The following is a 25,432-nucleotide window of genomic DNA, read 5'->3' as shown; positions in this document are numbered from 1 at the left end:
GACTCACTGGCCATTTTATAGACGATACAGAGAAATGGGGTGCCAAACAACGGGGCAGCCCCTCAGTTTGCTCTAATTAGCTATTATTTTCATATTCGAAGATTAAGTTATGATTAATTTTAAAGACTATATTATAAATCAAGATGGCGTACTCCTTATCGGCAGACAGGAAAAATTAAAACAAGTACTAAAAAATAGCATTACTTTGATGTATTGATATGATTTTGTATGTATTGCAGCATGTGGAGCATACCTTGGCTATTATTAGATGAGGATAGAGATGACGCTCTCGTCATAAATATATAATAATAAGGTTCTCTAGGCTTACTGTTCTAGCTCTATTTCCTGCATTTACAGATAACGAAGCATTCTAACACCTAGCTAATGTTAAGTTACAAACGTGCGAGAGAGGAGAATATCTCTAGCGGAGATACAGCAACATAGAAAAGGTGAATTTTTTATAAAAATAAGGGACGAGACGAGCAGGACGTTCAGTTGATGGTAATTGATATGCCCTGCCTATTACAATGCAATGCCGCTCAGGATTCTTGAAAAGCACAAAAATCCTAAGCGGAAATACGATTGCGCTTGTCGACTTTAGACATAAGATGTCAAGTCTCATTCGCCCATTAATTTCACTAGCTACGACGCCCTTCAGACCGGAACACAATAATACTTACACATTATTGCTTCACGGCAGAAAAGGGTAAGCGAATCTTAGAGTTAATGTAACCAATTTTGATTGACAAGTAGTAAACAGTCAGCCACGCTTGACATTAGGTTAGTATTTTTAATATTAAACCACTAACGCACTCGGTCCCCATTATCGAGCTGTCAGATCGTCTATGCGCTAGTATATACTAAGTCTATGGTGTAACCACTTTTATGAAGGAACTACATCCACATTTCGGTTGCAATGCTTGAGTAAAAGATAAGACAATAAATAAAAAAACATCATTGAGGAGTTATTACAAATGTAATAAAAATTTGATTATAATAATTATGTAGGTAGGAAAGTCTTATCGTAGCTACTAACCAATAATTTGTGCATACATTACAATTATATTATTACAAACCCTCTAAGGACTGAATAAATACAATATGGCAATGAGGAAAAGGAGCGATTACATAAATTCCCTTTTTATATATCACCATTAAGTACAATAAACATACAATAATTATAAGAAACATCCAATAATTTATTAATAAGTAGATACGTACGTAATACGTATTTGAAATTATTGTGGGGAGAACAACCAAATTGGTACAAGTTAAATGAGATAGAGTTAGTAATTGAAATGATTGTAACAGTTAACTCTTCTATTACCTTTCGTGGTCACTCTTCTGTGGAAAGAATTGAGAATGCATACTGTGGGAGTATACTCCGGGGTCAGACTGTTTCAACATGCTTATTCAAAGAATATTGTGGTTTCACCTTTAGACATTTATTTGGTCTTAATCTTCCAAAATATAGCTTATTTTATAATTATTTTCTATAAAAACAAAATCTGCAAGTGTTAATAGAGCAGCTTTCATGAAATATAAAAACTATGATATCTCATGAACTGTCTGAGAATGTCTAATAAAAACTCTAAGTATACTAAAACAGTAAGGGTTGTAAGAAGCATATGTTTTGTTGATGTACAAAGTATTTTAGTTCAGTACCAATGCCCCATACAAAGTGGTTGTTCTCCTTTATACTAAAGTAATACATCGATAGTGATATACAAAGAAGCATAAAGAGATATGTACCTACTGACTCATTTATATGAATAAAAACTTAGATAATCTATACATCTAGATAGTCTCTTACTGTTAGGCGACGCATGAAAACAGGCCAGGTTTATTACTTTAGTGATGCACACTAAAGTTACGTCTTACACTCGCTATACGTCACTTTGTTTTAACGAGCGAGCGTAGCTGAAAATAGAGGCTAACAGTTCGCCACGATATTTTACGATGTGTTCACAGTTGTAATAGTGCAATTGGACGTATAACATTATCTAAGAATACAATATAATATATATTTATATAGGTAAAAGTAGATCAAACTATTAGAGCAGTCGCGATAGCAACAGAGGAGTCGTGTCTTGAATCATTTTTGTATCAGCCTCGCAGTTACATTACATCTCGCATTGGCATAGTTATGTGCGTTAGGGCCTACGCAGACCGGGACGGCAAGGCAAGGGATTTTAATTTTTACTAATGGACATTCAACCGTACTGGTACAGAAATACGACATAAATTGCTATGCTTTAAAATGATGCCGTGGCATTGAAAGGGATTTTATCGCAACACGCGCCACAGGCTCCCGTGGCGGGATGCCGTGGCATACTGCGGTAGGCAACGGCATGCCACGGACTCCGGCGCTCGTAGTGATATACTGCGGGGTGCGGCGGCGGGAGTAGAGAAGCGGGGAATGCACACCAATATTGACCATCCATTTGCGCCCGCGTCTTTGACGACTGTGCTACGTGATTTTTTCGGAGACCAGTTTTTTACGTTTTTTATTCCAACATGGAGGAAAAATTAATAACTTTAGTTCAAGACTATGATTATTTATATAATATGTCATCAAAACATTATATGAACACTCAAATGAAGAACAATGCGTGGAAAAGAATTGGAATAGAAATGAATAAAACAGGTAAGTAAATATTTTTGCACTATAATTATATTTTAAGATTTAACACAGTATTAATGTCTATTTACAATATCGTTTTGCCATGGAATAGAGCCCTCATCAGACCTAAAGTAATCTTTAAACATCTCCCGTACTGTCATACCATCTAATGCATTGTTCATATTATTATCGTTTTCTAAATTAATGCTTACACTTGCTATATTTTGGCTTTCTGTGCTTGTACCACCTATGATGAAATTGTGTAAGCAAGTACATGCTAAAATGATATTATCAACATATTTTGGTTGAACCTGAATTCCTTTTTGACATAATTCGAAACGTTCTTGAAGTATACCAAATGCATTTTCGACGATACGCCTGGCTCTACTCAAACGATAATTGTATATTTTCATTGCTTCATCTGTCAATCGATCGCCACTAAATGGTCTCATAATGTTTGTGGTTAACGGAAAAGCCTCGTCTGCTACAAAAACATACGGCAACTCAAGATCTGTCCTCGGTAAACGTTTTTTTGGGGGAATATCGAGGGCATTAGAAGTCAATTTTTTTCCAAATATTGAGTTTTGCATTATACCTCCATCACTATTTCGTCCATATGATCCTACATCTGCAATCACAAATTTATAATTTGCATCCACAACCGCTAGTAGTACGATACTGAAAAACTTTTTATAGTTTATGTAGAGACTTCCACTATTGCGAGGTGCTTTTATCTTGAAATGTTTACCATCTATTGCACCGATGCAGTTCGGGAAATTCCATTTTTCATCAAATTCCATCGCGATTCGCGTCCATTTTTCCCTTGTTGGTTTTGGCATAACACTAGGTCTTAGGGCATTCCAAATGACTCGGCAAGTTTCATGTACGATAGAGCGCACTGTACTAAACCCCATGCGATAGCTGTAACCTAGAGACTTGAAGCTACTTCCCGTGATCAAAAATCTGAAAGATAATATAATTAGGGGTAAGTGAGGCAGAGTGAAAGACAGGGCACAGTTAAACAAAGTCAATTAAATAATACAGTTTACGTATTTATATATAATTATGAATTCCTCATGATATTTTTCCGTCACCGTAATGCCAGTGGTAATTTCTACTTAGAAAAAGATTAGCTCAATATAATCCCATAAACACAGCTGGTGCTAACCTAGTCACTATCTAAGGCCTTTTCCCATTACCTACTTATTCTGTTTCTATACCATTTTACCTGCTTATGTTTTGTTTTAGGTGAAGAATGCCAGAAAATATGGGGTAATATACGTAATAATTTTAGGAAAGCTCTGAATAACAGAAAAACAAAGAGTGGTGACCCGTACACAAAGCGACGCCCTATCAAGTTTGAAAAAGAGCTGGAGTTTTTGAAAAAATTCATTCAGCACAGAAAACAAACCTCGAATCTGGACTCCTCTTCAGAGGATACGCAGACTTCTTTCGCAGAATCCGCTGTCAATGATAATGATGAACGTTCAGTTTCGCGAATGACCAATGATTCACACCATTCCTTAATAAGACCAGAACCTACAACAACTGCTGAAATACTAAATAAATACATTGAATCGAAAAAGGAGGTGGACCCCATTGATTCGTTCTTTCAAACAATGGCTGCCACAGTAAAAAAACTACCAGAAAGAGTGCAGGTCCAAATAAAGAGACAAATATTTAATGTGGTAACTGACGCCGAATTAAAATACATAGAGGGAACTCCAGCTCCAACATCTGAAGATGTCTCTAGCTATGAAACCACCTCAGGCTCTGGTTATGAAGCTGCTTCGGGGTCTGGCTATGGAACCGCCTCAGGCTCTGGTTATGAAGCTGCTTCGGGGTCTGGCTATGGAACTGCCTCAGGCTCTGGTTATGAAGCTGTTTCACGGTCTGTTTATGGTACCGCCTCTGGCCCTGGCTATGAAGCTGCTTCACTGTCTGGCTACAAAACTGCAGTTTGTGAATACGAAACTAATCTAAACTAGTAGGTACTCTAAATTAAGTAAAAACAAATAAAGATCCAGGGATTATCAGTGAGAAGGTTTATCAGTGCAAAAACTTGAAAATCGTTATTATGTGTCTACAATACATGATTGTACTTGGCAAAAAATATTGTTTTTTTTTTTTAATTTAATAAAAGAAGAAAAAATAAAACTTATACAATCATTTAACTACCCACCTCAAACACAAGGATAATCTCTGATCGGCTTCAATGGGGTTGCGAAAATTGGTCCTCTGTTTTTCGATATATGGTCGACATATATTCAACAGTGCTTGAAATTTCTCATAATCCATTCTATGATAGTCATAAAATTTTTGCACGTCGTATTTTAAATCATTAAATAAATTATTGAATTCACCCTTTGATTCCCTTTCTTTCCATAAATTATCAACCCAAAATCTTCTTCTATCCCTATTATTAGCCTGTGCACCTTCTTCTTCATCTGCAATAATCGATATCAACACCAAATCCCAATCTACCATTTTAAAACTGAGGCACACCAACACTCGATCAAACGCAACTGAAGACTAAAAGTGTATCAGGCAGCAGGAGTCGCTGAGGCGTGCTTTGTCGTGCCGCGGCACGCCGTGGCATGCCGTGGCAAAGTGCTGGAATGCCGCGGTATCTAAGCGGCCAGTGTGCGCTGACTCACGGCAAAATCCCTTGCCTTGCCGTCCCGGTCTGCGTAGGCCTTTAGATTTTTTTAGACTTTTATTAAAATTGATTTTTATAGGAAATACATCCGAGCTTGGAGGTTAACATGTAACTGTGCAACTTTTATAAAGCTGCGTTGGAAAATTAATTATCCAGTATGCACTGCGTATATATGTATATATATATATATATATAGGTGTATATTTATTTTATTATATAAAATACATTCATTACAAAATAAGCAAGTTAGTTGTGACTACAAACTCAGATTATTACCGACAGCGGATCCAGTGCGACGCAAATTTCTGTCACCAACTTCATTTATGTTTCAACGACTCCGTTGCTTTTTTTGCGACCTTTTATAACGCACGTGGCGCGTGGGTGAGCGGTCTTACCTATATCGTGCTCTCTGTCGCACTAAAGACTGCTTTAATTATAAGTATATTTTTCTGCCTAGTTTGAGATTTTATAAACTTGCAACTTAATGTTTTAAGCTATAAATAAACCTCTGCGCCAGGTGCGTTGGGGGTAATTACTAGGGCATGTCTTTACGTATAGGTAAAGATATATTTTACTAAATTTATTTAGTTACATAAATTAGCTTAATCTTCATTTGTGCCACACACTGTAGTTATGGAATGAGCTTTGTGTATTAAAATTAAAAACAATACATAGAATATATTACTATTACGTAATGTATAAAATACGCAATTACAAATAAAAAAACAACGAAAATAAAACAAACAAAACATGAAAATTGGTATCTAATGCATCTAATTTTCAATGAACAAATCATTAAATTATTATTTTTATTTCTGCTGAAGCAGTATAAAAGTATAAAATTTACGATCCTATATTCGAGGTAATGATATCGTCACTTGAATTTTAGCCAATTACAATTAAATATAACATTAACACTGTAGGTCCCTTTGGGCCCTAATGTTAAACTTCAAATGATGGTGAAAATGACATTTTCTGTGCGGCGATCACTTATAACATAATATAAATAGTTCTGATATCATTATGTGTTCACACTTGAGTAAGGACTACGTAGAAAACTACTGCAATAATTAGGTAGGTAGTTATAAAAAAAATGTATTTGTTTCTGTCTATAACTTATATCGTTGCGACGAGAAAATTAGCTTGTCTCTCATTAATAAATAATATTACTTTTTGGTTATAAAAACAAAACATACATAAAATTGTAAAACTAGTTATAACTACTGTCGCTTTATTGTGATCATATTTAAGTCTACAAGTCGTTAGATCGAGGTTCCAAATAACTATTAACTTCAGGTATTACCAGAAAGGCATGGCCGACTCCCAATATTCACGCTGACAGTACTACAGCGGTACTTAATTATTTCAAAAGTAAATATTATTAGCGTGAGGGAAGAGTATTGCCAATAACGCGTTCTCACTTTCGAGCCGTATGTATAAAATGTCCTAATTCTTTCACCAATAACCACGCGTGCAAGTAACTTTGGCGGCTAATGAGAAAAAAGGTCCTATAAAGTCTCAATCAAGCATCGGCGTGTAATAAGTACTTTACATTGTCCTTCACACAAGATGCCATTTGACAGAAGAGCTAAAGACAACGATAATACGTGTAAAAATTGTCATGGCATTTGACATTGTCATTTTGTGCGACTGCTGTCATTTTTATAAAAAATCGACTCGATAGTTTCGCGACATTTATGACACAAAATATCATTCGTAGCCGTTCTGGCTTGTTCATTCATCCATCGTTGCTTATTAATTATATAATTATTGTATATAATTTAAAAATAATCTACACGACATTTTAATGGCAATATTAATGAATTATTCAACACACTGGTACATACATAGAAATATAGGTGGTCAGGACTACTCAACGTTGCAGGAATTCAAATACAGATTCAAGAAATTATTTACAACCGTATTTAGACATACCTTCGTTTTACAACAAATGTGACAAATTCATCATATGACTAATAGATGTGTTATTTCAATTGACAGTTGCTTCTGCATTAAACAAATTTACACAAATATTATCTATATAAAATCTATAGATAATTGATAATGTGTTTCAAATACACAGATGCATGTATACGATAGAAATCAGGTGTTGCTCTTAGGAAAGTCCTTTAGACTAATGTCTTGCCCCAATAACAATTTTTTTTTTTTTTATTAATTAAATATTAATGCTCTTATTATTCTTCCATGACAAATCACATTAATTACACATTCATATTATATATATTAAACAATAATAGTTATTTATATGTCAAAAGAGATTTCTATAACATAATTGGCTAGAACAAAACTATTTTCTTAAAAATTACAGAAGCTACGGGTTTATTAATATATATATATATATATATATATATATATATGATATATATATATTTATGATATATATATATATATATATCATAAATAAGGAGCACTATAATGCATTGTTCTATGTTATAATAATATTGTTCATATTTTAAATTATTAATATATTTGGCTTTATTTATGATTTGTATTGGTGATACATTATTGTGGGCCTGATTTAGAGACGAAATAAATGTATTGATATTCTATAATCAATATCCAAAACATTAATCCCCGCACGATAAGAAGGAGAAAGGCAGCCATCTTAGTGACGTCATCATAACGTCATGTCCAGACAGATACATCAAAAATCAGCAATTAAACTCATGTAAAAGTTACTATGACAAGACTGTTACCGTTCCAACGCGCGGGGAATATAATATAAAACATTATTAATATGACTAATTGAGATACTGGTTTACCGTAGATAATATAGACAGATCAAGTCTTTGGCTTCACAGACAACACAACATAACATTCAAATAATGTTGTGTCACCAACTTGTACATCACAATAACAGTCTTTGTTTTCTGAGTCACTGCTGTTTATACCATTTATGATACGATACACGCTTCTGCGAAAAGCATCAATAAAATAAGTAATAATGCTATAACTTATAACTCTGACCTTGACAAACATAGCTAATTCAGTTCCAAAACGGGGAAAATATACTATTTTCGTGAAATAATGATATTGTTTTGATACAAATCTCTCCAGACTGTCATATATTGAGTTTGGCTTAGCAATTAATTGGACGTGTTATATATTGGCGGTGCACATGGTCCATATTTTTGTATGAGTTAAATTTATAATTTTGGTAGAAACTAGTCAGTACTAAAGTAATTTTTTATTATTATAATTTAAAAATCATTAACCTCCCTCTAGTTCTACCAAAAAGATTAATTTAATCTAGAATTCATAAGCTAAATGATGTTAAATCTGTATGTATGGCCACTATGTTATTCATGGCCTCAATTTAATTTGTCGGTTTAGTCTTCTTAAATGACTAAGTGATTGACAGCTTTGTTTGCTTTTTCGGTGTCGATATATATTCAAATACAGTTTCGATAAATACGATTAATTGAGGTATTATAAGAATTTATTGCCCAATTCAAACGACACTGTAAAGCAGCTGTAGCCATGAGTGGCTTTAGCTCTCAAAATGTTTTATATCCTTCAAATACATTATGATAGGAAGAACTTCGGCTTAGGCCTAGGTTGCACTACGGTTACACCGCAGTGGCTTTTTCCCTTGACCGATTATAGAACCGTGAAATGTCGCAATAAAAACCGCCGCAATATTTGTAATTCATACAACTTAGTGATACACGCACTATGCGTTAACCGAAGTCGGTTTTTTGTCTAGTATTCGGCCGACCGTCGAGAAGAATTGCGCGATATTCAAATTATATCATCAACCGAGTTTTTTTTGACATTATAAGTTCACGATTGTGACACGTTGTTTGTCCGCGATGAACTCCTAATGAACGGATTTAAATGGGGATTACTTCATTGACTGCAGTTTAGTCCAACTTGAGAGATAGGATACTTTTTATTTCTATTTGGGATCCATAATTATTTTTATTTTCAATATTTGTTTTGTATGGACATATTTTCTTTGAGATAATTTATTGACGCACGGTTTGACAGTTCCGCTGTGAAACAATTTCATTATAACAACAGGGAGCATTTTTTACGAAATAATTCTTGATTTTTTGAAATATTATTGGCGAATTCCTATAAAACAGTATTTTTTTTTATTATCTAGAGAACAACGTCTGTTAAGTCAGCTAGTATCATATATGATTGCTTTTTGCTTCAACCATTTCTGAGTTGGAGTCTTCAAATCGATCGTGAAACTTAGAGTACGAAAGTTTATCCCAGAATCCCAATATTGTATCCATGTTCAAACTGTGGAAATCGCGGGTGGTTTTGCGGCTTATAATCGTGATGTGTGCATCTCGAGCAGTTTCGCAGTTAAGGCGGCTAACCCCTCTCGGGAAACAACCGTAGTGTGGCATTAAATATGCAATCAAAAAGTTATGACTTAACAACAACTAGAGAACTTCCCGTTAAACCTCAACCGATGTTGATGAGTGTCACAGGCCTCAAAACGGAATCTATCGTCAGGCGCTAGGCGTTGCTGCAGTCCAGTTCCACACCGGTGACCGTAGTGCTGAGGTTCCCGTTCACCAGGATGTCGTGGAGCGGCTGGCCCAGGATGGCGCTCAGCGAGTTACTCAGCTTGTAGTAGTTAGCTTCCAGCGCCTCCTGGTACGACACCTGGTCCGAGCTGATGAGTCTGGCGTTCAGTTGTAAGGCCGCATAACACACTGTTAGAAATTCCCTGTGGAACAATTTATTGTGTGACATCGTAATTCATAGCCGAAAATATTGCAGCAATAACTTTCATCTGTTCAATATGTTTATTGCGTGAATTAACGGTTGTAAAGGAGGATGGCGAGAATGGACCCACATTATTTAAAAATTAAGGAAGCATCGTACAAATTTATGTTAATTATAAACTTAAGTTTATACGATGTTTATTCAAAAATTATTGAAGCGCTAATATATGGGAGTCAAAAGAAGTAAATTATAATAATTTAATAAAAAATAAGTCATCTTGCATTAACGGAACTAAATTTTGGTATATTTTGTTTAACTCTCAGTTATTGGGGTTGAGCGGGTTATCAACTGTAAGGTAAATTCTGTAGATGGAGCCACTACTTGAGAGTTGAAATTTTGGTTACAAATTTAATTTGTTCGAGTGATATCTAGAAAGCTCTAAAGATTTCGAACATGGGAGTTGGGAAAACACATTTTACCAAGTCTTATCCTTCCAGACATCCTCTCATTCTTGCACGAAGCTTCATATCTTTCACTCCGTCAACTTCTTTCAAACAGCCCATCCCAATAACTTTCTATATACACCAGACCAACTAGGTACTTTAACCTTAAAAAGGAAAATTTACTTACTTAAAGGTGGCTTTCAGTTTGTCGACCAGATCGTCGGGGTACATGGGCGCAAGGGTCGAGTCCAAGAATGCGTTCGCATACGCAATCGGGCCCGCGTTCACTTGCACGTACACGCTACCCTGCAATCTATAATTAAAATACAATCTCATAACTTATTGTTGGTTAACTATGGAATGAGAGACCTCAAATATCCAAACGGGTTGAGCACACCAAAACTAGATTTTCTCATATCACGCATAAACCCTCTTTGAAATCGCTTGCATTCTGGCTGCTTTGTAATAATAATTAACATAATATTCAGTTAGAATGTGATCACACTGTTCGATTAAGTTGATATCATACTAAATCGCATTCGATTAAAATTGTCCGAACAGATTTTCAATAAAATCGAAGTAAAAATCGATTCAACAAAGGTTTGACAACTTGTAACTAGTATCGCTTCACTCTCTTCAAATTCGACACGTCAAAAGTGTGAACTTTTAGACTTCAATCTACTCGTAACGTGTTGCGTTTTGTGTTTGGTTCTTTATTACTCGTAAAACGTCAAAAAATATTTAATTCCCTGAATTCTTCACTTTCCATTGACATAGCTCCATCAACCGATATTATTTGGACCGCCTGAATGTGTTCATTCGAATCCAATTCAAATTTCTTTTATTTTGAGAAACAATAATCATTCAACTATAATCGAACCAACTGAACACACCGTTACAATAGACTCACGGTCTTAAAATGATATGCAAGAATTGAAAGAAAGAAATCACTTTATTCATGTAGGTCACGGAAATGACACTTATGAATGTCAAAAATTTACTTTTATTATTAAATTTACCGTCACTTCGTAAAAGGTTGAACATTAACTAGAAAAAGTGGCAAGAAACTAATTGCCATTCTTTAAAATCAACATTTACACCATCGTTTTACAAATCGTTTCAATTACATGTAACAAAAGCAGTCAAACGTCGAATAGTTAATGCCTTACACGAGTAAGAATGCAGGTTCACATACATAATTACTCCACAAAATTAAGTGAATTGATATTGTCACAAGCTTACAAACCTCAACTGTAGTTTCTTTATATCGGGTGCCTTGGCGTGCACAATTTCGTTGAGTTCCGCGACTTGCGACTCCATTTCGGAGACGGCGACCTCTATGGGACTCTTCTCCTCCACCTGACACTCGGTTACCGGAATGCGTCGCTTCACGTATGGGAACCAACTTTCGGCTGTAATTGTCAAGATTAATTTGATTAAAAAGAAAAGATAAGACAATCTATATATATAAAAATGAATAGCTGTTCGTAAGTCTCGCTAAAACTCGAGAACGGCTGGACCGATTTGGCTAATTTTGGTCTTGAATTAATTGTGGAAGTCCAGGGATGGTTTAAAAGGTGAATAAATATGAAAGTGTTCGGAATGAAATATTGTAATAACAAACAATTTTGTTTTTCCTTTGATGTGTCCCCCGTCATCCGATATTTGTTTTGTATGGACATATTTTCTATGAGAGAATTTATTGACGCACGGTTTGACAGTTCTTCTGTAAAACAATTTCAATACAACAACAGGGAGCATATTTTACGAAATAATTCTTGATGTTATGATATATTATTGACAAATTAATAAAAAACATTATTTTATTTATTATATACAGAACAACGTCTGTCGGGTCAACTAGTTCATAATAAAAGAAAGGTAAGACAAGCATATATTAGGTAATGTGTAAGGTTAACATTATCCAGTATGACATATGCGGGTAAGGCTAGGAAAATCATAAGTTTGACATATTATAAAGTATTAGAACAATTGTTGGGGTTTGATAATGCACAAAATATTTTTCTTCTGTTAAGTGTAAGTCCATATGTAGCATGTACTAGGTTATTTAAAGACCCGTCTATTTAAGGCGACACTAAATGCTAGCGACCTTGAGCGATATGAGTTCATGGCTGCCGGCCCGCAATCTATGTAACAAAGCCAACATTTTCAAAATTCTTGCGTGGAAATCGTAATATTTAACAGGCGCAAACAGTTTATATGCTCACAATTCTCATTATTGATTACTAATCTGAATAAATGTACCTACACAAAAAAAAAGTACAAGCTATATAAATACCTTTTCTGAGAATAGTACTAAACAAATGCGTCATGCCGAGAAAAAACTTGTTTAACTGCAATGAAAAGTGGTAGTTCAAAGTAGCTCTGGAGTGTTAACTTATAACCAACAGCAAACATTAGAAACCTACAAATAAGCCTTAAGGGTATCTGTTATATGACAAAATAGTGTTCATAGCTCCAAATGGTGTAATTTCACTAATAAACTTGTCTAAAAATGCCTTGTTTGCGTGTTTTCTGCTTACCCATCGCCCTAAGTAAGAACACTTATTAGTCGTTCCGGAGCCCAGCCACATACCTGTCAGATGTGTGAGTCGTAGTCGCTGATGGTGCACGGGTCCCCGCGCGGCTCCGTCCCGCGTGAAGGGCGTCTCGAACACAAACCGCCGCACGTTGTGAGCTCGCTCGAACGAGCCCTCGGAGCCCGAGTGAGACGCCACCATGCCCTCGGGAGCCGCACGGACCCACGTCACTTGTATGTACGCAACTTTAGCGTCTAGTTCATCGCGCTTCACCTACAATTATCGTAACATACATAAAGTGGCTGCCCTTATAATATACAGGACGGTCTTAGGCTATGGTTTCCTATTTTCTGCCGTACGCGGCGTCTGGCGTTAGCGTCAACGTTCAATACGTCTGGCGTGACGCAGGTGGCTCAGTGGCTACTTTTTTTTGCAACATTGATGCTTATAAATATTGTTTTTATGATTCTTGTCACTTTTATCATACACTGCATTATAAGATTTACAGATTCAATGAACAACTCGTCTTTTCCTTTATCAAACCTTCACTTCGAAATGACTAGAGACGCGGCGCACGGTGTTCGCATGCCGCGTACGACGTAAACACGCCAGCGTCGACGTGTGAAAGAGACCACAACAGTACATTTATATAGTAAAAATTATGACGTCGCGTACGGCGTAAAATAGGAGACCATAGCCTTAGATAATTTACTAGACAGCTGATAAAAACAGGCCATGTTTATTACTTTTATGTGCGTGCCCAAGCTACGTCTTACACTCGCGATTTGTATAACACTTTGTATCAGTGTGCGTGCATTGCTCAAAATAGACGTTAACTATCAACCTCAATTTTTTTCGACTTTTTTGCAGATGTTTGGACGTAATAAAGATCTTCGATCATATGAATAAGGCCGGGTTCACATGCAACGAATGACGGCAATTTAAATCTCAAAAATGGAGACATTTTTAAATCTCAAAAATGGAGACATTTTTGAGATTTAAATTGCCGTCAGAAGTTGCCTGAGAAGCTAACGTTTCCTCTACAGCTGTCTTTCTTTCGTCTCATATTTTGTATGTGGACGATTGGACGAGGCGTAAATAACATTGAAGTGAATTTATATTTAACAACAATACTTTTTTTAATTTTTGTTTAGTGTCTGTCTTTATGTTTGTTCCAGATAATAGACGGGACGGTTAGCATATGGTAATAATTATATTTTCCTAATGTTAATACAATGCTTCCCATAATGCCTTTATTTATGCACAGTGTGTGTGGATTGATTCCTCTACTATTATACTCAATAACTTTAGAAGTTTTTTTTTAATTAATAATTTTTTTTTGAAGTTCTGACAAGTCGGATTTTTTTTTGCATTGCTTCAAACAGATGGTAGTTAAAATATTTTGTAAAATGATAAGCTATAAATATTGATTTAAAAGAGCTTTAATGAGAAGAATGAGTTTCTTGCTTCTTGCACTTCTCCGAATAAAACCTGAGCCTTTTCCGAAGTGGTGAATAGTAAAATGTATAATTTTAGTCATTCATAAGTGTCTTTCTTTTAACCATAATACATAAAGTGATATTGGTTTATCACTTTCCGCCGCTTATTCAAATCAAATCTAAATAAGTTTATTCACGTAGGTCACGGAAATGACATTAATGAATGTCAAAAAAAAATATTTTTCTTATTGAATCTACCGCTACTTCGTAAAGGCTCAACCCTAATGAGAAGAAGTAGCAAGAAACTCATTGCCACTCTTTTATATCAAGATTTACATGTACATCGATGTACAAATCTTTTCAACTACCTACAATATATTTAAAGTGACAATATAATATGTAAAATGTAAAATGATGCAACAAACACACTCAAAGTCAATGTCTTACACGAGTAAGTCAAAAAAGTAAATGTAAATTAATACAAAAGTTATTGAGTACAGTAGCTGCATCATCCACACACACCGTAAATAAATAAAGGTATTCTGTGAGCATTTTATAAGCGATTATAAATAAATAAATATGTATATATCTGTACATATATATACACACAATAACTTTTAAGAATCTGAAACCGAGTCTCCAGCAACAGGATCATCCTGCCACCACAAGCAGCGCCCGTTCACGAGCATGACGCATGAACCAGCCATCGCCTCCCTCAACCATATTTTAGGGAAGGGGACGACCCGTCCCATGTCGCCGCATATATATTCTCACAAAAAACTATTACATAATAAATTCGAGGCCGCTATCTATCTAGGGAGCACCCCGGGTGTTGCTGTGTGACAGCACAGCCGTAATACGCTACACTAGTTGGATATTGATATGTATCACTAACCGGCGCCGAGTCCATAATCATCTTGACACAACCGGCTCCAAACTTCTGCTCGTAAAACTGCTGCAGCTTCTCCGAGATCTCACTCAGCGGCGTCAACTTCGGTTCCTTGTAGATAAACTCCACGCCGTCCTCGTCTTCACCGAAAAAGGCTTTCCCGAAGAACGCGACTCGATAAAATCTACCCAGGAGGCGTTTCCCAGAGTTCGTGACCTCTATGACCTTGGCGTAGGCTTTGGTTAAGTGCTGATAGCACGCGAGCAGAGCTTGGTAGTCTTTCCGTCGTTCGTATATAGGGATTACGAGTCTGTACAGAGGTCCCAGCAGTTCGTATCTCTCAGCTTTGTCCACGTATTCTGTGCAGAGCATCAGTTGGTCGAGGAGGGCTTGTTCGTTGTAGTGGACATCTGCCATTCCTGAAAAGAACATTAAAGAATTAAATAAAATTGACGAAATAGTGATCGGTTTAGCCTTAGCCTTTACTGTAACCAAATAACCAGTGGGACGGCGCCTATTTCTGCCGTGAAGCAGTAATGTGTCAACATTATTGTGTTTCGGTCAGAAGGGCGTCATATCAAGTGAAATTACTGGGCAAATGAGACTTAACATCTTATGTCTCAAGGTGACGAGCCCAAATATGGCGCTGCGCAGAACTTTTGGGTTTTTCGAGAATCCTGAGCGACATTGCATTGTTATGGGCAGGGCGTATCAAATGCCATAAACTGAACATCCTGCTCGTCTCGTCCCTTATTGTCATAAAAAAAAATCAAATAGCATAATATGCTTATAATGATAATATATTGACGCAACTTTGCACCACAAATAAATTTAAATCCGTCAAACTCCATATTTCAATACTAGATCAATGTATTTACTTTGACTAACGCGAGTGTTAAACATTAATTAAATAAAATACTTTTTAAAAGATTAAACGTAGATGTATTCTACACGTGTAAGTAAGTACACGTAAGCATTAGGTACTTATTACATTAGGTTTTTGCGTAAGTTACATGTTTGTTATTATTTATTACTAGCGGCTCGCTCCGGCTTCGCACGGGTATAAAATATATAGCCCATGTCACTCACTGAAAAAATGATTAAAATCGATCCAGTAGTTTTGATTTATTCATTACTGCCTGTGGCCCGCACGCGTTAAATTTAGAGTAAAACAATTCTTCTTTCCCTAAACCATGAAGATTTCTTGCTATCTTTGGAATATCTAAATTCATACACTACATTTTTACTTATTTACTTTTAACATTTTTACCTATTTATTTTATTTTTACAACTATTAATATATTACAGCGCTATTTTATAGGTTTTACCGCAATTTTTAAATCTGTAATATCTTCGCAAATATTCATTTAAATCATATGCTGTAAACGGCCATATAGATCTATATTAAATCAACAATGTATTTGAGGTATTTAATTAGATAAGGATTAATGCTGTATTGGTTAAAATCGCTTCGAAAATTAGCCATTACTTGTCGTAAAAAGTAAATGACAAAAAAAAGTTATTGTGGGACATCCATAAGAGATAGACATATACCATAGCGGAGTTTTCTGTAGACCTTTTCAATGTGTACAATACTTAGTACATTATTTTGATAAATATCGTAGGGAAGTAAAAATAATTATTTTCGACATCACACTAGAAACCTCCAAAATAACAGTATTTCTCCACTATTTAATGGATGTTATTATACATTTAAACCTTCCTCTTCAATCACTCTATCTATTAAAAAAAACCGCATCAAAATCCTTTGCGTAGTTTTAAAGATTTAAGCATATAGGGACAGAGAAAGCGACTTTGTTTAATACTATATAGTGATAAAAATAAAAGGAAGTATTTTATTTAAATAAACTAGATAAAAACATTACAGCTGATGATATTTATACCGCTCAGATGAGTTCATTAAACGTTTTGTTATTTCTATTTTGTATCACTTAGAGAAAGTATCCCCAGCTCATGAGAATCACAATATTGTGAGATGGGACTGAAGGTATTGAAAAAGAAACAAGAAGTATTGGTATTGAAAACTTATATTTAAAACCATTTAAGAGGATTCATATGGCAAACCAAAAATGAAATTTCTATTCACTCAAGCGCAATTAAATGGTGGATTTTGTAGTTTTTGTTGGCTTAAAAATTATTTGAATCTTTTCTACAATTGCTGCTTTACGGCCGTTTTCAATAACCTATCTACCCTTAGTTTAACTTACGGATACCTTATACTGTCACCGTTTAATGACAAGATGTTATCTATCCATAGCTATGTCCAATACAGTTATAGTCCAATGCTATCTGTCAATAGGTTATTGAAATGTAAGTAAGAGTTAAAGGATAGTTTTGTCTACGTCTAGTAAGTTCCCCAATAAATCAATAATATCAACAGTTTGCCGGTTAAGCTTAAACCACTCTTGCACTCCAGTATTCCTAGCCACACAAATTAGAGATCATTCTCTATGTGACTGTGGACTTGACGAGGGAAATGTAGACCATTTGTTCTTTAATTGCCCTTTAATGAAGTCTTCCTCGTACAATTTTAAACCTCCTGAAATCCCCCGTCCTACCACCATGAAATGCCTCCTCACCTTCGTTTTCACTCCTTTTGTAAATATATTAAATAAAATAATATTAAGTTCTAACAAACACAACAAATGTTTTATATAAATAATACTATCAGTGTTTGTCCATTATAATCTAACAACATGTATATTAGTTTCAGGTATAATAAGAAAATAAATCTGTTTTGATCCTGGGCACGGGTTATTACTATAATCACTTGTAAATTCGTTAACACCGATCAAATGATACACTCTAAGCTTGGTGGTCTACTGAAACGTGACATTGGCGAGTTGTGGTGCTCCTTCTACAGAAGCTACTAGAACGAATAGAATAGAAGGTTAGATAGGTTATTGAAAACGGCCGTTAGTGTCTAGAAAATAACATTCCAATAAGGATAACGTAAATTTTATTCTAAAATAATAATCCAATTTATACTAGCTAGGACATAAGAAATTAAAATAATCATACTCAGAAATTTTTGTTTGAAGTTTTAAAAATATATCAATTTTCGTGTTATAGAGTCCTTCCTCTTAGGATAGCTAACATTTATTTCGCATTCAATTACAAGTATTACGCTCGACACTCTACGATGCATCTATCTACATATAAGATAAACTATACTAACATGTATGCCAGTCGAACTCAGTTCGTGCTAGCGTATTGTTCATTATGTAGAAAATAATAGTTCACATGATGCGGTTCCTTATTCTGTTTATACTACTAGCATTGGTGCTATGCGAAGGCACCGAACCTCTGCCCGGAACCACTTCAGAACCAGCTATCGCCGTGGATAAGGATCGTCTTCTAGCCAATACTGTCCTGTTAGCAGCGTTTGTGGTATGTCTCTATACTTTAATCTGTATGAATTGTCTCTTAAATAACCCTATGAAACTTTTTATTAAATCATTTAATTTAATAGAAAATTGGAATTATTATTTTTGCCATAAATAACTGAAACAAAGAATAAAAATTCTATTGTAAATATCATATCGAAGTGGTCTCCATTGGCTGCAAAACAGTCATTTAAACGTTGAGCCCAGTTATCAATAGAAGCACGCATTCTTTCCATGGGAAAATTCTTCACTGCGTACGGATTGGATTGAAGACTGGCCGTCGTATAGTCCCGACCTTAATCCGCTGGTTATGATTTATGGTCAGTTTTAGAGTACGTCTTTGTCTAAACACCAAGATAATTTGAAGTCCCTAAAACAATCCGTACGAAACGTTAGATGAAAAAAAAATATGAGTTTCAGTTCTAAGTATGGGGAACTCCCAAAATTTATTGTAGTTTTTCTATTTTTGTGTGAAAATGTTAATGCGGTTCACAGAATACCACCACTTACCAACTTACAACAGTATAGTGCATATAGTTTTGGAAAAAAGTGGCGGTGATATGCACGGACAGACAGACAGACATGAAGAATCTGTAAGGGTTCTGTTTTTTGCCATTTGGCTACGGAACTCCAATAAAATATCATTTCTTTCATTAGAAATTCAAGACAAATATGTTTTAAATAATTTAATAATAAGAATTTATATTAACGTTAACCAACTACATTTTGCGGTACAATAATATTTTAATTGGCTGTATTTAATACCTTTTTTACAATATTGTTCTTTATACACGCGTAAAATAACACGAGGAATAATAACTTTTAAGGTTTTTTGTGTTGTTACGTTAAAGAACTATAACTTGTTGTATGCGTACATAAGCACACACACTTTAACAAGATATCGAGTTTACAGTATATTATACCATGATGTTATAGGTTTTTAGACACGGAGATCGAACCCCAGATCAAGATGAACTGGACAAATTCCCATCAAAAGAGCATTACAACGATGAGATATACTTTCCATACGGAAAGAAAGCTTTAACAAACGTAAGTTGAACATAGAATACAAAAGAATCGAACTAATTCATTCCCTCACTTCTACACTCTTATATGCTACTGCATGATGACTCCAATATAAGAGTGGTTCGGCCGACTTTGCCTTAGTTCAATGAGATACACCCAGTACCTGGACGATACAGCTTTACCTGGTATATGTAAGGAGTTTGTTGCAAAATAATGAATGAGATGAACATTCTTGTGCAGAAAGAGAGAGACGTCTGGAAGACGGCGGAGTTATATCTCTCTTAATAGCATCTTCCCGGAGGTGAAAATTGGCTAGACCGGTTTCTCCCCCTCAAAAATCCACACGTAATTAAGAGTTTCCTCTTAAATACGTATTTGTATGAACAACATAAGCAGCTATTTTGCCGTACAAACGTTCGACTGTTTTCAACCCCAGAGCAATATTTTTTATTCAAATAAGGCCAATGTCATCAGTATTCTCTATTTTTAAATATTTGTTCAAGTGCTACATTACTTCAAACCGTTCTAAAAACGGCTTAATCATATAGGTCGCGAACAGAAGCCTAACAAAACAATAAGAGGAAACATTAAGCAGTCTGACAGTATTTATTTCCCATTCAGTTTCCAAATTTTTTCTATGATTAGTTTTAGTTCTGATTGGTAAGATTTTACTCATAATTTGCTGCGCCGTTCGCACCGCGTGAATATTCGGAATGGCGACTGCCCCGTGGCCAGTACGTTAATTGTCTCATCTACGTTAGCTTCTGTAAAGGTTACCTTTTAAATTCATTCATTTCGTTAAGCACCGATTCCGAGAAATACAATACATATATCGATTAGATATAAAACAATGGTTATTGTTTTAATGATTGTGTGCTGTTGCGAAATTTTTAAGTGGAACAACTGATCCTATTCATTCAAACTTTATTATTTACAGAGTACTCGCTGTGAGAATAAAAGTGATTAATACTAATCAAAACTCTGAAAAGGCAAGATGTTTTCCGACTTGCCTGACAAAGTTAGGGACATTACACATATTCATTTTCTGTCGTGAGGGCACTTGAGGGAAACAAACTTTCTGATAATTAGTTTTATCACTTTCTTTTTGTTATCGTTTTGAACTGATTGAACAAGGTTATTTTCGTAAGTTTTTTTATACTTTTTTCAGTAGGTATAATGATTACTGAATATTTGTTTGACAGAAAGGAAAGCAGCGCGCTTACCTCGTGGGACAGTACCTGAGACATCGCTACAACAACACAATATTATCGCCGATGTATCTCCCCGACGAGACCTATATCCAGACGACCAATTACGCTCGAACGCAAATGACAGTCCTCACTGCGCTGGCGGCATTGTTCGAACCAACGCCCGCACAGAAGTGGAACCCCAACCTGAACTGGCAGCCGGTCCCCTACGACACTCCAGCGTACGAGGACGACGATGTGAGTACATGCAATCGAAAATTGTCTTCGCATGTACGACCAACCGCGAGACTAAATATTATTAACTATGTTTATCGGGAATCAAGGAAATTTTTCAGTTTCCCGGATATTTCAATGATGTTTCAACCGTCGTACTCTGGTGACATGTTGGTATATTGAGGAAAACGATGATAGTTCTTAAATTTAGACAAGAAAATCGCAATGTTTTCTCCCTTTAGATAAAATATATAAGTATATATAAATATATAAGTTTATTCATCAAAAGCAGAGAAAATGACTTAACCTGAATATTGTCACCTGTCTTTCTGACTCTTCATTCTCATTATTAAAAGAATGAAAGTTTTTTATTTTGCAATACAAGCAATTTTCAGACTTTTTCAGTATATGCGATACTGAAAACGTACTCAGTTTTACATTTACATTTTCATACTTTTTGCAACACAAGCTCTGTGGTTGAATCGTATTATAATTAAATGAAATGACTTTTTTCAGTTTTTATACTATTATCAATGTCAACGCTACCTGCGCCTTCGAGAAAAGGTCTACGTTTCGCCAGAATTTCAAGAACAGATGAAACCTTATGAGGGACTGTATAAATACCTTAATAAAATGTTTCCCGCATCAAATATAACAACATCTGAAGATGTTTTCTACTTAGACAATCTGGTGCAAGCTTTGGTAAGACGTTGGGAATATTTTTTCTTAAGACGAGGAATAAAATGACGTCATAATATTTATTACGTGCAGGAAAACGTTGGGGTACCACCACCTCAGTGGATAGTGGACTATATGCCACAAATAAAGGAAATAACTAAAATTGAATACGCGGCCGAGTTTTACAACAGTGAAATGATAGCGCTCTCGGCAGGTACGAATGAAATTCAAATATTTTTATTCAAAATAGGATTTAATATCACTCACTGAACGATAAAAACTACCAGTACCATACACTCGAAATAGTATGCTTCAGAACTGACAAACATTAAGGTTATATAGTAAACCTTTACCATACAAACGTTTCTTTAACAATTTTTTTCAATTTGGTAACTCATCATGACCTTGTAATAGTTATTTATGCAACTGTTGTGTAATAAGGGGTATTAAAACTCGAATGTAGTGTGATAATAGTATCACATGAGTGTTTTAATACCTAATTATCAACAGTTGCATACAAGACTTTATCTACACCCAGAATATGAATCCTTTAAACGATTCTGGAACAGTTAGCTTACTACTAACATTAAAACACGAGTCCTAGTAGTAACCTAATATCATTCATTAATTATTATATACAAATAAACTAAGTATTAATGAAACAATTATTTATTTTAGTAGTAAATTACATTTTGTATAGTGCAATAATTAGAATTCACTCGAATATAATGTTCTTTTGCAGCGTTTAAAATGAATCGATCATTTTTTGTAAAGAAAACAATAAAAATATCGAAGCAAAATGGCGGGGATTCGAATAACCTACTTTTTTTTTTACGGCACGCAACGTTGTGGGAGTGTGGAGCCCGCGTAAATGAAAATGTTCTTTTTTGAAATTCATACAGGTACTACGCATCGAGCTATAAGAATGTGGCTGTATGTATATTGTAAATTCTTTGCGCATGAAGGGATAAAAAAAAACATAGGAGTGTTGTTATGAAATTCAGTACAACATTACAACACTCTTTTGGATGATGTAATGGTTATTAGAACATTGGATGTTTTAATGTTGGCAATAAGCTAACTGTTTCAGAATCTTTAATAGAGAATTAAAAGCATGGGTGTAGATAAAAGCATGTACATCGCCCAATACAATACTTACTTACTCGACAAGAACAAGGACAACTTCAAAAAGAACACTACAAAAACTTTGGATACTTATTAATAATAACTTTCAGGAGTGCTGATGGATCGGATACTGAATGCTGCAACTGGTATTATAAATGGAGAAGAGCTGCCAAAGCTGTGGTTGTTTTCGGGACATGAAAATAACGTGGGAGCGTTCATGTCTGCAATTAGGGTATTCTATGTTCACCAGCCCCAGTATGGTTCGACAGTATCGCTGGAGTTAAGAAAAGATTTAGTCACTGGACGAAATAGTTTTTTGGTAATGTGGCGCGTTGTTTTAATACAATAAGTTGAATGTTGCTCCAGAGTTTGACCAATATTAAAACTTTGTGGTTATTTTACTTGGCGAAATTTTTGTGGACAACATTTGTATGCAACGTTATTTTTTAGTGATTTAAGATTTTTATGCAACATATAATAATATCGATAAAGGTTAACAGTTCAGTGGTTTATCAATTCGCAATCATAATTTGTCGTTTCCCGACTTCAGCACTTTTAAACACGAAAAATCTATCAATAGTTTGGCAACAAGTACAATTTTTTAATTTCTATAATTTTGTTGTGTTATCTTCTCATACTTTTACGTTACTATGGTGGTAGATGTATGGCAGAATTCTGTATAAAACAGACTATTCTTCATAACACTCGTTTCAGAAATATTCCTCCACAATTATGAAAACGCTCATAAAAATCATTTATAATGACGCCATTTTTATAATAAGAAATTTCAAGTTCGATTAAATGATGTGTTCTTCTCTAGTTCAGTAATTCAGTAAAAATTTTACGTACTGTTGTAAACTCTGAAAAGTTTGTATTGTTGGATATTTGTATGCTGTTGGCATTCTCGTATATATTTCGTAGGTATATTGTAAAAGCCGTGATATTATAATTTAACGGTAGATTGTCAGTCGACTTCATTTCTTACAAATTAACAGCCTAGTTTTAGTGACATTGTAATGTTACGGGTAAACTATAGTGATATAATAATAAATCTAGGTATATTACAAATGAAGTTAGCAGTGTTAGACGTCGAATCTGATTGGTATTTTTTTTTTTCATTTGCAGTTTGCAAAATAATAATAGTAAACATTGGAGCGTGTCTGCAATTTTCCATTTGAAATAGTAGTGTACAAGAGTCAAAATGCTGCCGCGGCACGATACGCTCGGCACGTGCGTAACCTACGAGTGAACAAAGACAGATTCAATTAGATAACAATTAGTTGATTACACTAATACATAACTAAAAAATAATGACCAAACATAAATACAAAGTACACTATAGTGTACCCGAAAAATTGTAATGTCACTAAAACCAGACCGACCAAATTGTAAGAAATGAAATCGATTGACATTCTATCGGTAAATACATAGTTATAATATCACGGCTTTACCGGCACAATATACCTGTGACATATACATATGTTATACTTATATTTTTAATTCAGAACGTATTTAAATAAAAAAAATTATTAACCTGTGTGACAAGAATAAGACACCAGAATACTACATAGGTCTATTTTCCAGGTTGTTTACGCGCCGGAAGCCGGAGGTCCCGACATGATACTACCAATAAGGGGCTGCGGAGGTCAGGCTCTCTGCGATTACGAAACCTTCGTCAGCCTCACCCGAGAGCACAGGCTCTCCATGACTGAATATATCCGACAATGCTCTATACCAATTCATTAAGGAATTACCAATACAATATATTATTTAATCCAATTTCACGGAAATTATAGACTATTTCAATACTGAAGTTGCTTTTTATTTAATATCCTCTATGAACGAAACGACAAACATCCTCAAACATGTTTTGCGGAACTTCTCTGGCGTTCGTCCACAGTGCGGTTTTCAAAGAAAGTTTTTTCCGCTCTAAAATACAACTGTTATATGAATTCCTTGAGAAGTGTTTGTAGAAGACGATACGATTAGGGCACTTCCGAAAAAGCGCGTAATTTTACCTGAAACGCATAATACATATTATAAAATGACCCATAAAATCCAAACGCATAATATAACCCATAAAACACTGAGTGATCACTTATCCCCGATATTGACACGCCTAATGATATTACTTCGATTTCGAGGACCTGGATCCATAAGCTAGGGTGCAATCCATTTTATGCAGCACCTCCATTCTAATATCCGTATTCCAGGTTTTCAATACGCAATCTGTAATTTTCAAAAGCCACTGTATTCATAACAGTGGTTATAAGAGACAAAATCCACTCGATTACTGGTAAGCCATTGAGATGGAATCCGATCTGGATAAAACAGAGACGATTTTAATCATACGTCGCGATTTAGAAATAGAAACACTTTATTAACAATAAAAACACACACCTTCAATTTCGCAATTCGGTAAGTTTTTAACCGCGAGTATGACAACTCATCGATACATATAAATAAAATTGGAGT

General features: G+C 35.1%; 3 protein-coding genes across 21 annotated transcripts in view; 1 reads left to right on the top strand and 2 right to left on the bottom strand.

Annotated features, from left to right (window-relative positions):
• Positions 1–2,652: 2,652 nt before the first annotated feature.
• LOC126972651 (uncharacterized) lies at positions 2,653–5,334 on the bottom strand. Of its 2 annotated transcripts, XM_050819534.1 has the most exons (3): positions 4,806–5,334; positions 3,372–3,586; positions 2,653–3,251 (listed from the first exon to the last, which is right to left on the bottom strand). In XM_050819534.1, exons 1-3 carry the CDS (start codon positions 5,108–5,110, stop codon positions 2,698–2,700), a joined length of 1,074 nt encoding a protein of 357 aa, XP_050675491.1. In that variant the 5' UTR covers positions 5,111–5,334; the 3' UTR covers positions 2,653–2,697. The 2 variants fall into 2 exon arrangements, with proteins under 2 accessions (XP_050675491.1, XP_050675490.1); XM_050819533.1 differs by having other exon boundaries at positions 2,653–3,586; positions 4,806–5,332.
• Positions 5,335–7,679: 2,345 nt separating this feature from the next.
• LOC126972633 (dedicator of cytokinesis protein 9-like) overlaps positions 7,680–25,432 on the bottom strand; it is a 62,879-nt gene continuing 45,126 nt past the window's right edge. For all 18 annotated transcript variants that reach the window (XM_050819484.1, XM_050819486.1, XM_050819487.1 and 15 more), the window contains 5 exons: positions 15,307–15,719; positions 13,029–13,245; positions 11,679–11,844; positions 10,620–10,745; positions 7,680–9,990 (listed from right to left, as the gene is read on the bottom strand). In XM_050819484.1, the coding sequence (XP_050675441.1) occupies positions 9,777–9,990; positions 10,620–10,745; positions 11,679–11,844; positions 13,029–13,245; positions 15,307–15,719 (1,136 nt within the window). In that variant the 3' untranslated portion in view covers positions 7,680–9,776. The remainder of the gene's footprint in view (positions 9,991–10,619; positions 10,746–11,678; positions 11,845–13,028; positions 13,246–15,306; positions 15,720–25,432) is intronic.
• Positions 18,497–24,770, top strand: LOC126972652 (venom acid phosphatase Acph-1-like). The gene is made up of 7 exons (XM_050819535.1): positions 18,497–18,711; positions 19,644–19,757; positions 20,936–21,178; positions 21,671–21,856; positions 21,926–22,046; positions 23,068–23,276; positions 24,542–24,770. The coding sequence occupies exons 1-7, from the start codon at positions 18,565–18,567 to the stop codon at positions 24,701–24,703; spliced, it is 1,182 nt and encodes a 393-aa protein (XP_050675492.1). The 5' UTR covers positions 18,497–18,564; the 3' UTR covers positions 24,704–24,770.

This window comes from Leptidea sinapis, chromosome 27 (assembly GCF_905404315.1).
Source record: "Leptidea sinapis chromosome 27, ilLepSina1.1, whole genome shotgun sequence".
Classification (NCBI taxonomy): Eukaryota; Metazoa; Arthropoda; class Insecta; order Lepidoptera; family Pieridae; genus Leptidea; species Leptidea sinapis.
Note: the sequence above shows the minus strand (reverse complement) of the source record. Positions and strands in the feature narration are given on the sequence as shown.

Bases quoted from the DNA above. Each gene is read 5' to 3' on its own strand.
- LOC126972651 (XM_050819533.1), bottom strand. From the start codon at position 5,110: ATGGTAGATTGGGATTTGGTGTTGATATCGATTATTGCAGATGAAGAA. The intron at 3,587-4,805 runs GTGGGTAGTTAA...ATTATCTTTCAG, and splicing joins AGATTATCCTTGTGTTTGAG to ATTTTTGATCACGGGAAGTA.
- LOC126972652 (XM_050819535.1), top strand. From the start codon at position 18,565: ATGATGCGGTTCCTTATTCTGTTTATACTACTAGCATTGGTGCTATGC. The intron at 18,712-19,643 runs GTATGTCTCTAT...ATGATGTTATAG, and splicing joins TCCTGTTAGCAGCGTTTGTG to GTTTTTAGACACGGAGATCG. The intron at 19,758-20,935 runs GTAAGTTGAACA...TTTGTTTGACAG, and splicing joins GAAAGAAAGCTTTAACAAAC to AAAGGAAAGCAGCGCGCTTA.